The sequence below is a fragment of the Bactrocera dorsalis genome, chromosome 3 (genome assembly GCF_023373825.1).
Source record: "Bactrocera dorsalis isolate Fly_Bdor chromosome 3, ASM2337382v1, whole genome shotgun sequence".
In the NCBI taxonomy this organism is placed as follows: Eukaryota; Metazoa; Arthropoda; class Insecta; order Diptera; family Tephritidae; genus Bactrocera; species Bactrocera dorsalis.
Window position 1 is genome coordinate 42,435,883 of NC_064305.1, and position 14,279 is coordinate 42,450,161.

Consider the following 14,279-nt stretch of genomic DNA (forward strand, 5'->3'; position numbering starts at 1 on the left):
TCCGGCATAAATAAGGAAATGCTATGTTTTTCACACGGCCGTAGCGTGCACACGAGTTGGAAAACCATCTTTTCTGTACACCGGAACAGAAACCAAAAAACGTTGTTTATAAAGCTGCGTTACATTGAAAAAAATGAAATGATATATTTAACTTTCTTTTCATTTCAAAATACATAATTTCACGCAGGACAACGGCTGCGGGGTCAGCTAGTAATAGTAATAAAGTATTAAATTTTTTCAAATACATTTTTTTTATATTTTCAATATGTAAATAAAAACACTCTAAATATTCAAGATAATTCATTTTTATTTTCCTTTAAAAAACCACCCTCCAAAGTAGTCATGAAAATAGGTATAAGTTACCAGACTACTACCTTAAAACCATATCAAGAATACTATAACTATGCGACAACACCCAACTTCCGTAAAATAAAAAAATGTTGCTATTATCGTTGGGATAATACTCCGGAGATAAAGCGAAATTATAGGTTCAAATTACCCTAAATCAATAAAAATCCTTCTAATTAAGAAAAGAAAGTTACGACGGAAATGGCAACAAGCCCGTTCACCACTCGACAAAACCAACCTTAATAAGGCAACAGCAGAATTAAAACGAGAAATTGCTCATATTAAGAATGAGTCAATTAATAAATATTTATCTCAACTATCCGCTAACAAAAAAGATGATTAGATGATTGCACCATTAAAAGTTGCATCCAATACTTGGGCTAGAAGTGATTGTGATAAAGCTAATGCATTTGCAAAACACCTAGCTGAAACCTTTCGTCCAAACGAGGATAGTGAAATCGCGTTCCTCAGTAGTATTAAACAGCATCATGCAACAATCTCAGCAATCAAACGAAAAACAGTTGATCCCATCGCATCAGTTCGGTTTTAGAAATAAGCATTCAACAATAGAAAAAATTCACAGAATAACATCAGAAATAGAAAAATCCCTGGAGGAGGGAAACATATGCTTGGCTGTATTCTTTGACGTTGCACACGCGTTTGACATTTGAGTATTGTGCTCTTTTAGAATCGTATTTTACCATGACATTTTGACAAGGAAATGAATTTTCCAAACTAAAAGAAATTGAAGCAGGAGTTCCTCAGGGAAGTATCTTAGGTCCACTTTTATATATTCTGTATACAAGACACTTACCGTTAGCACCAAACAGTATGACTGCCACTTTTGTTGATGACACCGCAACACTATGAGCCGAAAAAACAGCAGAAAAAGCTGCGTTAAACCTGCAACATGCAATCAACTCTGTAGTAAGTTGGACTAAAAAATGGAGAATAAAATTAAACGGTGGCAAATCGGTTCATGAAAATTTTACAAATAAAAGAATCACTTATCAACCTACGTATATAAGTATTCTAGATGTCTGCATACCATACGCAAATACAGCTAATAATATTGGCATCACGCTCGATGCTAGATTACGTTGGAGAGAGTATATTAAAATAAAAAGGATTAAACTTAATCTGAAATTGTCGAAAATGAAATGGCTAATTGGGCGAAGGTCAAACCTGTCCATACACAACAAATTACTTCTTTATAAAGAAATAATCAAGCTGGTATGGTCATATGGTGCGCAACTGTGGGGATGTGCCAATGATGGCAGAATTAATATTATACAACGTTTTTAAAAGAAGGTGCTAAGAGGCATTGTAAATCCTCCCTGGTACTGCAGAAATGCTGATATTCGTCGAGACCTAAGGATGAATACAGTCGCTGAAGAAATAAAGAGTCCGGCAGATGCCCAATACAAAAGGCTTAATGCACATGTGAACGAGGAGGCGAGAAATCTTTTTTTAGACACATGCCGCTCTAGTCGATTGTGCCGAAAAAAACCACATAGCTTAGTTGGAAGCTAAAATATAAAGGAATTAATTATATACCATATATGTATGAATATTACTATTAATTTCTATGTAATTTGTTTTAAGTTATTCAAATCAAACTGCTCGTTAGTTTTTTAAACTAGTTGTAGTGATATCAAACATTGTCAAAGTTTTAAAAATGTTTGTAATAAAAAAAAATTACCGTTACGTACGTTACTTCCTTTCCTTTTCACATCAAATATGATTACTTTAAAATGGCTGCTTAAACATAGTTTGTTAGCTTTAATAGAAAATAAAAGATATGTGTGATCCAATCAATATAAAATTAACCTTTTGTTTTAAGATCAATAAGTCATTTACTTTATTTATATTATTTCTCTCATTTGCATAAATATTTAATTATTTTACCTTTTTCTTCCTTTTTATGTTCGGTATGCATGTGCACTTTCCTCAATTACTTCATCTGGTGATAAAATAATGCTAATAAAAATTTCTGCCCAATACAACTACCTCAATGGTGCAGGTCATGGTAAAATTTTATATAAATTGGAAATATTCTAAATTTAACCAAGTAATTAGCATTTTAAGTGGATTTCTTAAACAAAAATTTTATTGGTTGAAAGTATACAAATCATAGCTTATTTTAAATTAATAGTCAGCATTCTGAAAAATACTTAGTACGAGTATATGTGACAGCATGAATCGCGTTTATATTAACCTTAATCAGAAGATTACCAATATAGAAATATTGTCAAATGTACACGTATACTTATATGTATATACATGTACATATATTAGGCTGTTCTTACTTTGTATGGGAAAATTCTTTTATTCGAAATTTTTGTCACGAAAGCTGAAAATAGTTGAGACTTGATAAGAAAATGAATCTACGAAAATTTCACGCTTCTCGGACCACGCCTTATAGTGCCGATAGAAAATTGTATTATTAATTGCACGTCAGTCATACCCCAATGGTATCTTCGTTGAATTATGTATGATACATTACAAAAAATTATTTACATTTCACAAATTATTATTTTATATTGCTTCATTCGAGTTTATTTCGTCTCTTACTATATCAAATTATCAATGCATTGAATTAAGAAAACATATTTTTTGTTAAAATCAATTTCCAAAAACTATATTTCTCAATTGATGACAACTTACCGTTTCGTCTAGACGCCTTTTGCTAACACTTACGTTATTGTTTTGGTATTGTTTGCACTATGATTCTTTGATGAGCAAGATATGTAGTACCGTTACACCGTCTCGGCGTCAATGCTTTTTGGCGTTGCTCATTTTACGGTGAGCTCATTCTGTTTATATTTACAAGCAAGAAAGAGTGATTTGAAGTGAAATGGATTTAAGAAATAAAAATAAAATATTTTTGGTTGGTTCGATTAACTTGAGTATTCTGGGCTCGAAACTACCATGAAATAAGCAAGTTCTACAGGTACTTTTTTTTAATATTCGTGTAGTAAAGTTATCTGTGTGTGAAAGTGCAAATCTTGTAATTCGAGAAGTACTAATATTTTGGGAAAAGGCTCGTTTGCCCACTAAAGAAAAGCACCATTGCACTAAAAAATTGCAAAAATTGTATGACGTGTGGCGTTTTCTGCAGAAAAATAATAAAAAGTCCGTTGATTCTTATCGTGAAAAAGAAAAAGCTTTTGTTAAAAATTTGGACAATTTATTTGATGTTGCGCATGCAGATGTTATGAAACTCGTAAAGATTGAAGAAGATAGGCTTTTTCTTCTCGGACAAAGAGGAAGCAAGCAGAGGAAAAAAGGCAAAAAAGAAGGCATGATGAAGCAGAACGTCGGGAGCGAAATATTGCTGAACAAAAAATTCAACCGGGAGAAATATCATTTAGCAGTATTTCTGATGATTCAAACGAAGTGGATAGTGATCAAGCCGAAGCTATACCGTCACTGAAGAAATCGAGAGTAGTCAAGAGAGGCCAAAAACATTTTATAACGGCAAAATTAGTTTCTGTCCTAGATCGATGCCAAGTAAGTGTACGGAATGCAGTTTATATATTACAAGCGGCTGCAGAAGCTCTTGGCCACAATGTTGACGCTTTGGTTATAACTCAAACGTCAATTTATCATCAAAGAAAACACCTGCGCTCTGTGCAAGCTGAGCTGATTAACCCTGCTTAATAACGTTATTTTTAAGTACTGAAAAGATAACGTACATCTGAGAGACGTATTCAAGTTTTCGTCCTTTAAGGATGTCAATGGAAACACTTTTGCAGATATTTTTTTACGTAGATCTTTTATTTAATTATTATATTTTATTTTGGATATTTGTTCTGCAGTTAACGACTGAGAAAACTGAATGCGAGAATATTCCCTTTTAACGGTTGTGAGAGAGAGAACGAAAAATAAAACAAGTGTACGTCTCGCAGACGTACGTTATCTAAGCAGAGTTAAAGAGAAGTTTAAATCATCACTTCCGCCATTCCTTGTTGTGCATTGGGATGGTAAGATGCTGCCATCATTAAGTAAGTGCAAATTTGATTTTATTTACAAAGATTAGAGGCAGGTATCTAAAAATAACATATGTTTTATAATCAAGATGTCCATGATAAGAGTGCTGAGCGGTTGCCAATAGTTGTTTCAGGAATGGACCATGACCAACTTCTTGCCGTTTCAAAACTGCCAAATTCAACGGGCAAAGAACAAGCAATAGCAGTATATAATGCGTTGGAGGAGTGGAATGTATCGGAGAAAGTGCAGGCATTATGCTGTGACACTACAGCTTCAAACACTGACCGATTGAGTGGTGCCTGTGTGCTCTTAGAGCAAATGCTTGATAGAGAGCTGCTTTATCTCCCTTGTCGACACCATATATTTGAGATAGTACTGAGAGGAGTGTTTGAAGCTAAACTTCCACACTTTACATCAAGCCCCGATATTCCGTTATTTAAAGAATTTAAGAAATCTTGGTCAAAGCTTGACAGAGAAAAATATCAAAGTATGGTATGGAGGATGAATAGTTAGAGAAGACTATCGAGAGCTTTTAGAATTGACATTAATCTTCTTGGATATAAAAAGCGATACACGAATCCGACTTCGTCCTCCAGGAGCAATGCATCAAGCCAGATGGATGGCACGCGCTATTTCTTCCTCTTTACTGGCGTAGACACCGCTTACGCGATTATAGCCGAGTCAACAACAGCGCGGCAGTCGTTTCTTCTCTTCGCTACGTGGCGCCAATTGGATATTCCAAGCGAAGCCAGGTCCTTCTCCACTTGGTCCTTCCAACGGAGTGGAGGTCTTCCTCTTCCTCTGCTTCCCCCGGCGGGTACAGCGTCGAATACTTTCAGAGCTGGAGTGTTTTCGTCCATTCGGACAACATGACCTAGCCAGCGTAGCCGCTGTCTTTTAATTCGCTGAACTAAGTCAATGTCGTCGTATATCTCGTACAGCTCATCGTTCCATCGAATGCGATATTCGTCGTGGCCAACCCGCAAAGGACCATAAATCTTTCGCAAAACTTTTCTCTCGAAAACTCGCAACGTCGCCTCATCAGATGTTGTCATCGTCCAAGCCTCTGCACCATTTAGCAGGACGGGTCTTATGAGTGACTTATAGAGTTTGGTTTTTGTTCGTCGAGAGAGGACTTTACTTCTCAATTGCCTACTCAGTCCGAAGTAGCACCTGTTGGCAAGAGTTATCCTGCGTTGGATTTCTAAGCTGACACTGTTGGTGGTGTTTACGCTGGTTCCAAGATAGACGAAATTATCTACAACTTCAAAGTTATGACTGTCAACAGTGACGTGAGTGCCAAGTCGCGAGTGCGACGACTGTTTGTTTGATGACAGGAGATATTTCGTCTTGCCCTCGTTCACTGCCAGACCCAGTTGGTGGTGCTTCCTTATTCAGTCTGGAGAAAGCAGAACTAACGGCGCGGGTGTTGAGACCGATGATATCAATATCATCGGCATACGCCAGCAGCTGTACACTCTTATAAAAGATTGTACCTGCTCGATTCAGTTCTGCAGCTCGAACTATTTTCTCCAGCAGCAGATTGAAGAAATCGCATGATAGGGAGTTGCTTTGTCTGAAACCTCGTTTGGTATCGAACGGCTCGGAGAGGTCCTTCCCGATCCTGACGGAGCTTTTGGTCCCGCTCAACGTCAGTTTACACAGCCGTATTAGTTTTGCGGGGATACCAAATTCAGACATTGCGGCATAAAGGCAGCTCCTTTTCGTACTGTCGAAAGCAGCTTTGAAATCGACGAAGAGGTGATGTGTCGACACACATCCTCCTTTGACATTCTCCTTTCACGGGTCCTTTCCAAGATTTGGCGCATGGTGAATATCTGGTCGGTTGTTGATTTACCAGGTCTAAAGCCACACTGATAAGGTCCAATCAGTTTGTTAACGATGGGCTTTAATCTTTCACACAATACGCTCGATAGAACCTTATACGCGATATTAATGAGGCTTATCCCACGGTAGTTGGCGCAGATTGTGGGGTCTCCTTTTTTATGGATTGGGCATAGCACACTTAAATTCCAATCGTTGGGCATGCTTTCGTCCGACCATATTTTACAAAGAAGCTGATGTATGCTCCTTATCAGTTCTTCGCCCCCGTGTTTGAATAGCTCGGCTGGCAATCCATCCGCCCCCGCCGCTTTGTTGTTCTTCAGGTGGGTAATTGCTATTCGAACTTCTTCTTGGTCGGGCAATGGAACGTCTTCTCCATCGTCATCGATTGGGGAATCGGGTTCGTCTTCTCCTGGCGTTGTGTGTTCACTGCCATTCAGCAGGCTGGAGAAGTGTTCCCTCCATAATCTAAGTATGCTCTGGGCATCGGTGACTAGATCACCTTGGGGGGTTCTACATGAGTATGCTCGGGTCTTGAAACCTTCTGTAAGCCGCAGCATCTTTTCGTAGAATTTTCGAGCATTACCCCTGCCAGCTTATCAAGCTCTTCGTACTCACGAATTTCGGCCTCTTTCTTTTTCTGTCTACAAATGCGTCTTGCTTCCCTCTTCAACTCTCGGTATCTATCCTATCCCGCACGTGTTGTGGTCGATCGTAACGTTGCGAGGTAGGCAGCCTGTTTTCTCTCCGCTGCGACACGGCACTCCTCGTCGTACCAGCTGGTCTTTTGCACTTTCCGAAAACCAATGGTTTCGGTTGCAGCTGTACGTAAGGAGTTTGAAATGCCGTCCCACAGTTCCCGTATACCGAGCTCTCAGAGAGCAGGAGTGCAAGCCGAGTAGAAAATCGTTCGGCTGTCTGTTGTGATTGCAGCTTCTCGACGTCGAACCTTCCTTGTGTTTGTTGGCGTGCGTTTTTTGCTGCACAGAGGCGGGTGCGAATCTTGGCTGCAACAAGATAGTGGTCCGAGTCGATGTTAGGACCTCGGAGCGCACGCACATCTAAAACACTTCAGACGTGTCTTCCGTCTATCACAACATGATCGATCTGGTTGGTGGTTTTTCGATCCGGAGACAGCCAGGTAGCTTGATGAATCTTCTTATGCTGGAATCTAGTACTACAGATAACCATATTTCGGGCCCCGGCGAAGTCGATCAGCCTCAACCCATTTGGGGATGTTTCCTCGTGGTGGCTGAATTTACCGACCGTAGTGCCAAAGATACCTTCTTTGCCCACCCTGGCGTTGAAGTCGCCAAGCACGATTTTGACATCGTGGCGGGGGCAACTCTCATAAGCGAGTTCCAAGCGCTCATAAAAGTCATCTTTGGTTACATCGTCCTTCTCTTCCGTCGGGGCGTGGGCGCAAATCAGCGATATGTTGAAGAACTTCGCTTTGATGCGGATTGTGGCTAGACGTTCATTCACCGGAGTGAATGATAGTACTCGGCGACGGAGTCTCTCTCCCACCACGAATCCCACACCAAACTTGCGCTCCTTTATATGGCCACTGTAGTAAATGCCACAAGGACCTACTCGTCTTTGTCCTTGTCCCGTCCATCGCATTTCTTGGACGGCGGTGATGTCAGCCTTTATTTTCACGAGGACATCAACCAGCTGGGCAGCGGCACCTTCCCAATTAAGGGACCGGACATTCCAGGTGCATGCCCTCAATTCGTAGTCTTTATTTCGTTTTCCATGGTCGTCATCAAAAGGGGGTCTCTCATCCGAGGCTGGTTGTTGCTATTCGCTGGGGTTGTTTTTTTACGTGGCGGGTCCCAAACCCAGCGCACAACCCTATGTAGGGGATATTTCGCCTTCTCACTTTAGCTCGCCTTCAAACGGATGTTCTTAGGCTACCCAGAGGATACTTGATCAAAGACCGGAAGTCGTGAGCTGCTTGAGTCATATGTAAAAGAATCGTTTCTGGCCACTCCCAAGTGAATGGCGATCAGAGAACTTTCCTCACTTGCGTGAACTTCTACACATGACTCCATCCTTCCGCTATTTACTGTTTAAAAATATTCCTGTTCCGAGCTCAATATCCTATGCAGGAAGAACAAAAAGCAGCACTAGCTGATGTCTGCATTTTCATAGTGCGATTTTATATTAAGATTAGGTTCAAATGCTCCGACGCTACTGCTGCTCCCGTTGACGATGTAAATGTAATAAAAAGTTTAAAATATTATGAAAGCATTGATTTTACAACCAGCGATGCTGCACTGCGAAAATTGTCTAACCATTTATGGTATTTGACAGAGGAAGCAGCCGCTTTAGCCTTTTTTGATGACAGACTATCAGTAGAGACAAAAGTCAAAATGGTCAGTGCTCTTAAAAAACCCGGCAGATGCGATGGATGCAAAAAACTTATTCTAAGTTCACAAGACATGGGACAATTGTTAGGTATAATATAAGAATAATACTCTTAAATTTTTATTTTATTCTTAAATTATTGTCTTACAGACGAGACCATGGAGCATTTCATATCTTCCAACAGTCTCAAATTGTTTTCAAGGCTGCAGATAGATACCAGCTTCTTGGATTTCAACCCAGAAACATGGCAGACGCAGGCTTCATATATGGATGGCAAAAAAATAATAAACTCTCTAAAAGTAGTTAACGACACTGCAGAAAGAGCCGTAAAACTAATGCAAGATTACCATGGATTGCTAACCAAAAATGAAAGTGATTGGGGTTATATTTTGCAATGCATACAAGAACATAGGGAAATGTATCCGAATTGTTCAAAACAAACTTTTAAAAGTTGTAAATAATTATAATTTTGTGTAATGTATCATACATAATTCAGCGAATGTACCATTGGGATATGAGTGACGTGCAATTAACAATACAATTTTCTATCGGCACTATAAGGCGTGGTCCGAGAGGCGTGAAATTTTCGTAGATTCATTTTCTTATCAAGTCTCAACTATTTTCAGCTTTCGTGATAAAAATTTCGAATAAAAATTTTTAACGAACAGGCTAATGTATATATCCAAATTTCCCGCATGTTTCAGAAATAATGTTGCAAATAGTCTTCGAAGTAAATCGAAAACATGAGTGGCACTCTACCGTACTCTTTTCCATGTCGGCAGCTCATGTCGACAGAAATCAACATTTTTTTCCGTTCAAATGAGTTTCTTACTCTCTTTCATTAAAATATTATTTAAATAATTCAAAATCACAGCCAAATGTTGTAAATTATAGAAATATATATGCAAGTATATTACATGCATAGGTCTAAAAAAATGTTTGCTTGGAGTCGACAATGCTATGTTATAGTTTAGTTAAATAACTATCATAGCTTACAAGATGTCATACGTAGTGGTTAAAATCTTAAAATGTAGCACTCACAGTTTCTATTGTTACTGACGACGCTGCTCCTCCTAAAGATGTTTTCAGACTTTCCAAATTTCTGTGGGGTATTTGACAGGCCATAAACTTTGAGCACAAACTGTATACTTGTACAATGGATTCAAATCTTGATTTCCAGATGGCCAGCCTTCTGCATTTATGGAACCAGTAATATTGTTCTCCATCGAAGAGATTATTGGTTAACTGTTTTACGACTCTTTTTAAAACATCCCGCTTGTTAACTTTTGCCCCAGTTTTAACCTCATTTTCACAAAAGTCTTGATATTGATTTCCAGAACGACCACTTCTCTTTCTGTCATCAATGATTAATAGTGCGGCAACAAGCATTTTCGAAATATAAAGTTTTTTGAGCAGCCCATAAATATTCATTGCACATTTTCTGCGAATTTGTCCTCGCTGTAAAAATTGTAATATTTGTAACAAAATATATGACAAGACTACTGTAATTAGTGAGCCGATGATCTAGAAATTAAATAAAAAAAACTTAATTACTTAAGTTCATACGATTATGAAACAGCAGAGCAAAAAACACCATCGAATCAAGAATGATTTGCCAAATTACGAAGAGTTGGTTCAAAAAGTCGTGATAACAGTTTATTGATGAAGTATTACAAATTATTACAATTATTCTAAAATGAAAAGGTCTAACCTTTAAAAAAAATTTAACCAGATTACCATATGCATGTAGCAGTAAAAAAGAAAGAATCAAGAATTTATCACGGTACTTAATGTATTATAATGCTTACCTTTTAGCGGTATTAAATTATTGAAGATCTGTGTCGTATACGAGTATAACAATTTTCATTTAAGGAGGCAAATAAGTGTTGTACGTATTTATATGAGTATGCTAGGAGATCAAGGACAACATTATATTAATGCCTTGTTCTATCTACTTAGACTAATAAAGAGACTACATTAAGGATAAAACTTATTTATTTTTTTTTACCCGCTTCGCCGCGCTAGAGTTTGCTTTATTTTACATCTGCGGGAGTTGAACATCATCGATTTTCGTTGGTAAAATTTTTTATTTTAGCCAGATTAAAATATGTGCGTATGGCAGGCCACGCTTTTGCGACTCAACCGAATTGAGTTTCGCCATACAAGTATATATTACTAGCGTACCCAGCCCGCTTCGCCGAGCTAGATTTTGCATTTTTGTTTGAATACTCGTTTAAGGAGATCGTGTCTATGTGTTGACATGTCGGGGTCTAACAGGTCAGTGATGTCTTTTCAAGTTGGATTGCACGTGAAAGTAATGAAGAGATCCGGTCGTCTGTACTTGCGCACGTAAGTTACAGCATATTGGGCGTACTCGTTCATATGTCGATGACTGCCGGTGTACGTTGCTGGCATCACCATTTTGCCAATATTTGCATCATTTCCATCATTATTAATCGCATCACGTAAGTGAATATATTCCTCGGCGCGTAGCTTTCGTTGATTCAACCGAATAAAAAGAAGACGTTCACTTTCTATTTTTGAGTACATGTCGACCGCAAATTGATGTAATAATTCACGGCATTTTAACAAACAAACAAATTCATTTGTCGGATCATAAGGTGGTAGGCATAAAAGTTTATGCAAGTAACTTTTTTTGTTGACTCATTATTTAAATTTACTTGCATTGCATTAAAATGGTAACCAACTTCGCCACGTGGTAAAAGAACTGCATACTGTAATGCATCTTATGATCGGTGCGTTTCCGCAACGCGTCGACGGTTTTCATTTCGGAGATGGATGATGATATCGCGTCGCTCGAATTCTGTTCCGACCATAACCACTGCAATGTCGTCTTTTACCGGTGAATTGAATCGCCGCTTATGCTCCTCGGGTGGTGTTTTGTCTGCTCTTATCACAACCATATAATCATCTGTCGGCATCTGGTCTGAATGAACGTATGAGGATGTTGTGCTCATGAAGTTCTAAGACGATTTCTCGTCTTACTACAACTTACTTACCTACTACTGATTGCCCAACGTCGATCAGCTTCTGCAGCTTCATTACCGGTGAAATAAATTTGTAAAAACTTGGGATATTCATCTTGAACTGGAAGCAATGATCCAATTCTGTGGTAAATTTGACCTTGCACTTGAAAAGCGGGCATGCAACCGGCATTGTTCACTATGTTGGTTGCTCCAAAGGACGTCATTTGGAAGTATGAATTGCACTTTCGGATGTTTTGAAAAGAATGTTTGGAAGTTGAAGTGCGCTTAGAAATATAACTAAGAAGATGCCCAGGGGGTTCATTAATGGTGAAAAAACAACTTTACCGTTCGAAAGCACAATCCAGGAGATTCTTTAGCAAACTTCAAAGCATCACAATGTGTACAAACTTTGTTCATTGCACCCATCACTACGTCTTCGTGATTTCGGTAATCATCATCCTTATTGTAATTGAACGCCGCAAGATTTAAATCTATTTTTTTCGTAATTGAGCTATTCGGTTACGATTGGCATCAAGTCTTTGCGTACGTTTTTGGATTGTCTCGGTAGCACGCGATGAAGATTTTTTTCACTATCATGTTGAAGCCGTGATTCATGCTCTTCTTCTATATATCGTCTTCTAGATATTCTGTTACGATTTTTCTCAAGGCGCAACTCACGTTCATCATTTGTTTCATTTGCTCTTTTTTCTTTAACATTCTTTGATTTGGAGGTATTTTTCCAATACTTGCTTTTTTGGGTGTCATTTTTTTATTTATTACAATGATTTACAATTTTCCGTTGTAACATTCAATTGAAAACGCGTCAGTAAATGAATACAATCGCGGCGCTACAACTTACCTGGAATTCCTAAAACTTCTTAATTATTTACTTCAATATACTTCAGTATAATTCTACTTCAGTATACTTCAATATTCTCCATTGTACTTAAATATGTTTCATATTGACTTATACATATATCCACAACGAATGTGTCAATACAAATTTGGATTATAAAACAATATAATCATCATAGTAAATAAAAACTGTATTTGACAGTTCAAAAAAAGTGCTCCGATCATCTTTACAAGATTACTCGTCAGGTCAATCTAAAGATTTCCTGAAAGTTTCATTGAAATTGGTCCAGCCGTTTCGGAGCCTACCCGGAACATACAGACATACTTTCTTTTTTATATACTACTACATAGATTAGACTATGGACGGTCTCTGTGTACCAGTCGATCAGTACAAGTAACAGCAGCTTTAGAGAGTGTTGTGTAAAATACGCAAGCTAATATGAGATGAACTCGTCAACTTACGAGTATGTACATATAGTACGCATGTTGAACATAACTGTCGATAAGTCAGAAAAATTTTTTCTACTTTCATGCGCCAGCTTGCCTAGACACAATTAACTTCAAGTAGGAATAAGGATAAATTATAATTCTTTTATGTCGTCCACCATCTTTTTGCATTGCTTTGACCTTTATTCCTGTGCCTATTATGGAGTTACTCAAATACTGTTACGCATACTTTTTTTTAATTACGCAATTTTAGATCTCAGTTTTACTGATAACACATAATAGTCATATACCATATACCATATACAACAAAGTATACTATACAAAGTTTTCGACGGCATAGAGCTGGGCAGAAATTGTTTGTTTAATTTAAAGAGCTTCAATAGTGAAATGGTTCTCTCTGTCTCCCTAAGTAAGAAGTAAACTCCTAATAAGAAATTGAATATTTAAAATAAAGTAAGCTATATTAATATCTCATTATTTCCCGATGCCACATAAGCAACAAGTAATCGTACATAGCATGTTGTTAATAAAATTTTTGACAGTGGGGCAGTGTCTTCAAACTTTTACTTATAGTTAGTTGAAATTTAGTTTGGCATTTAACAGTAATTCTATTTAGCAAAACAATCTAAAAATATATGTAAAACATTTATGAAAAAAAAGTTGCATGAAATGTAAATAATCAGTGTTAATTGGCGGAACTCATACTTTTTATCTCCGCGTCATTCGTCATTTCTTATGTCATAGCCTTGTAGATGCATCCATATTATAAAAGTGATAGGACGCTCGTCCGATTATTTTAGATTATTTAAGTATCCCTATTTTATTTTCTTCAATTCAATTATTACGAAATTTATATATGTACATACATAAATATGTGTTTAAGAAATTAATCATAGTATGTATCATTTGCAAACAATTTTAGCATTGTGTACTATTGCTTAATTTATAGCCTTTTTATACATGAATGCTCGCACTTGCTTTGCTTACTTCCAGGGAAAAGGAACTGGTTCTGGTCACAGGACATTGCTTTATGGTAATGCTATACTTTTGCGGCATCACAATAGTGATATGGTAAGAATACTGCGCGTAATCTTCGGAATATTGGTATATCAGCATTAGTAAATTTTAAAAAGTAGCAATAAAATAGTTTAGTCTTAAATATTAATTTCCTTAATTTTCGGTAGTACCTAGCATGCCTTTCCACTTCTTCCTCAAACGATAAGCTGTCTTTTGACGTTGGATTGCAAGAACATAGCCAAGGTGAGGCTTGCTGGTGGACAGTACATCCTGCAAGTAAACAAAGGTCTGAAGGCGAGAAAGTACGAGTGGGTGATGATCTGATTTTAGTTTCTGTAGCCACCGAACGATATTTGGTATATACCTAACATCAAACAAACCCTTCACTATTTAATACTATTGTATTTTCTAATCAAT

The 14,279-nt window shown here is 37.6% G+C and overlaps 1 protein-coding gene across 17 annotated transcripts in view; it reads left to right on the top strand.

Annotated features, from left to right (window-relative positions):
- The window catches only part of LOC105232171 (ryanodine receptor), a 90,113-nt gene that overhangs the window by 20,782 nt on the left and 55,052 nt on the right, over positions 1-14,279 (top strand). For all 17 annotated transcript variants that reach the window (XM_049451151.1, XM_049451155.1, XM_049451156.1 and 14 more), the window contains exons 4-5: positions 13,839-13,916; positions 14,030-14,218. In XM_049451151.1, the coding sequence (XP_049307108.1) occupies positions 13,839-13,916; positions 14,030-14,218 (267 nt within the window). The remainder of the gene's footprint in view (positions 1-13,838; positions 13,917-14,029; positions 14,219-14,279) is intronic.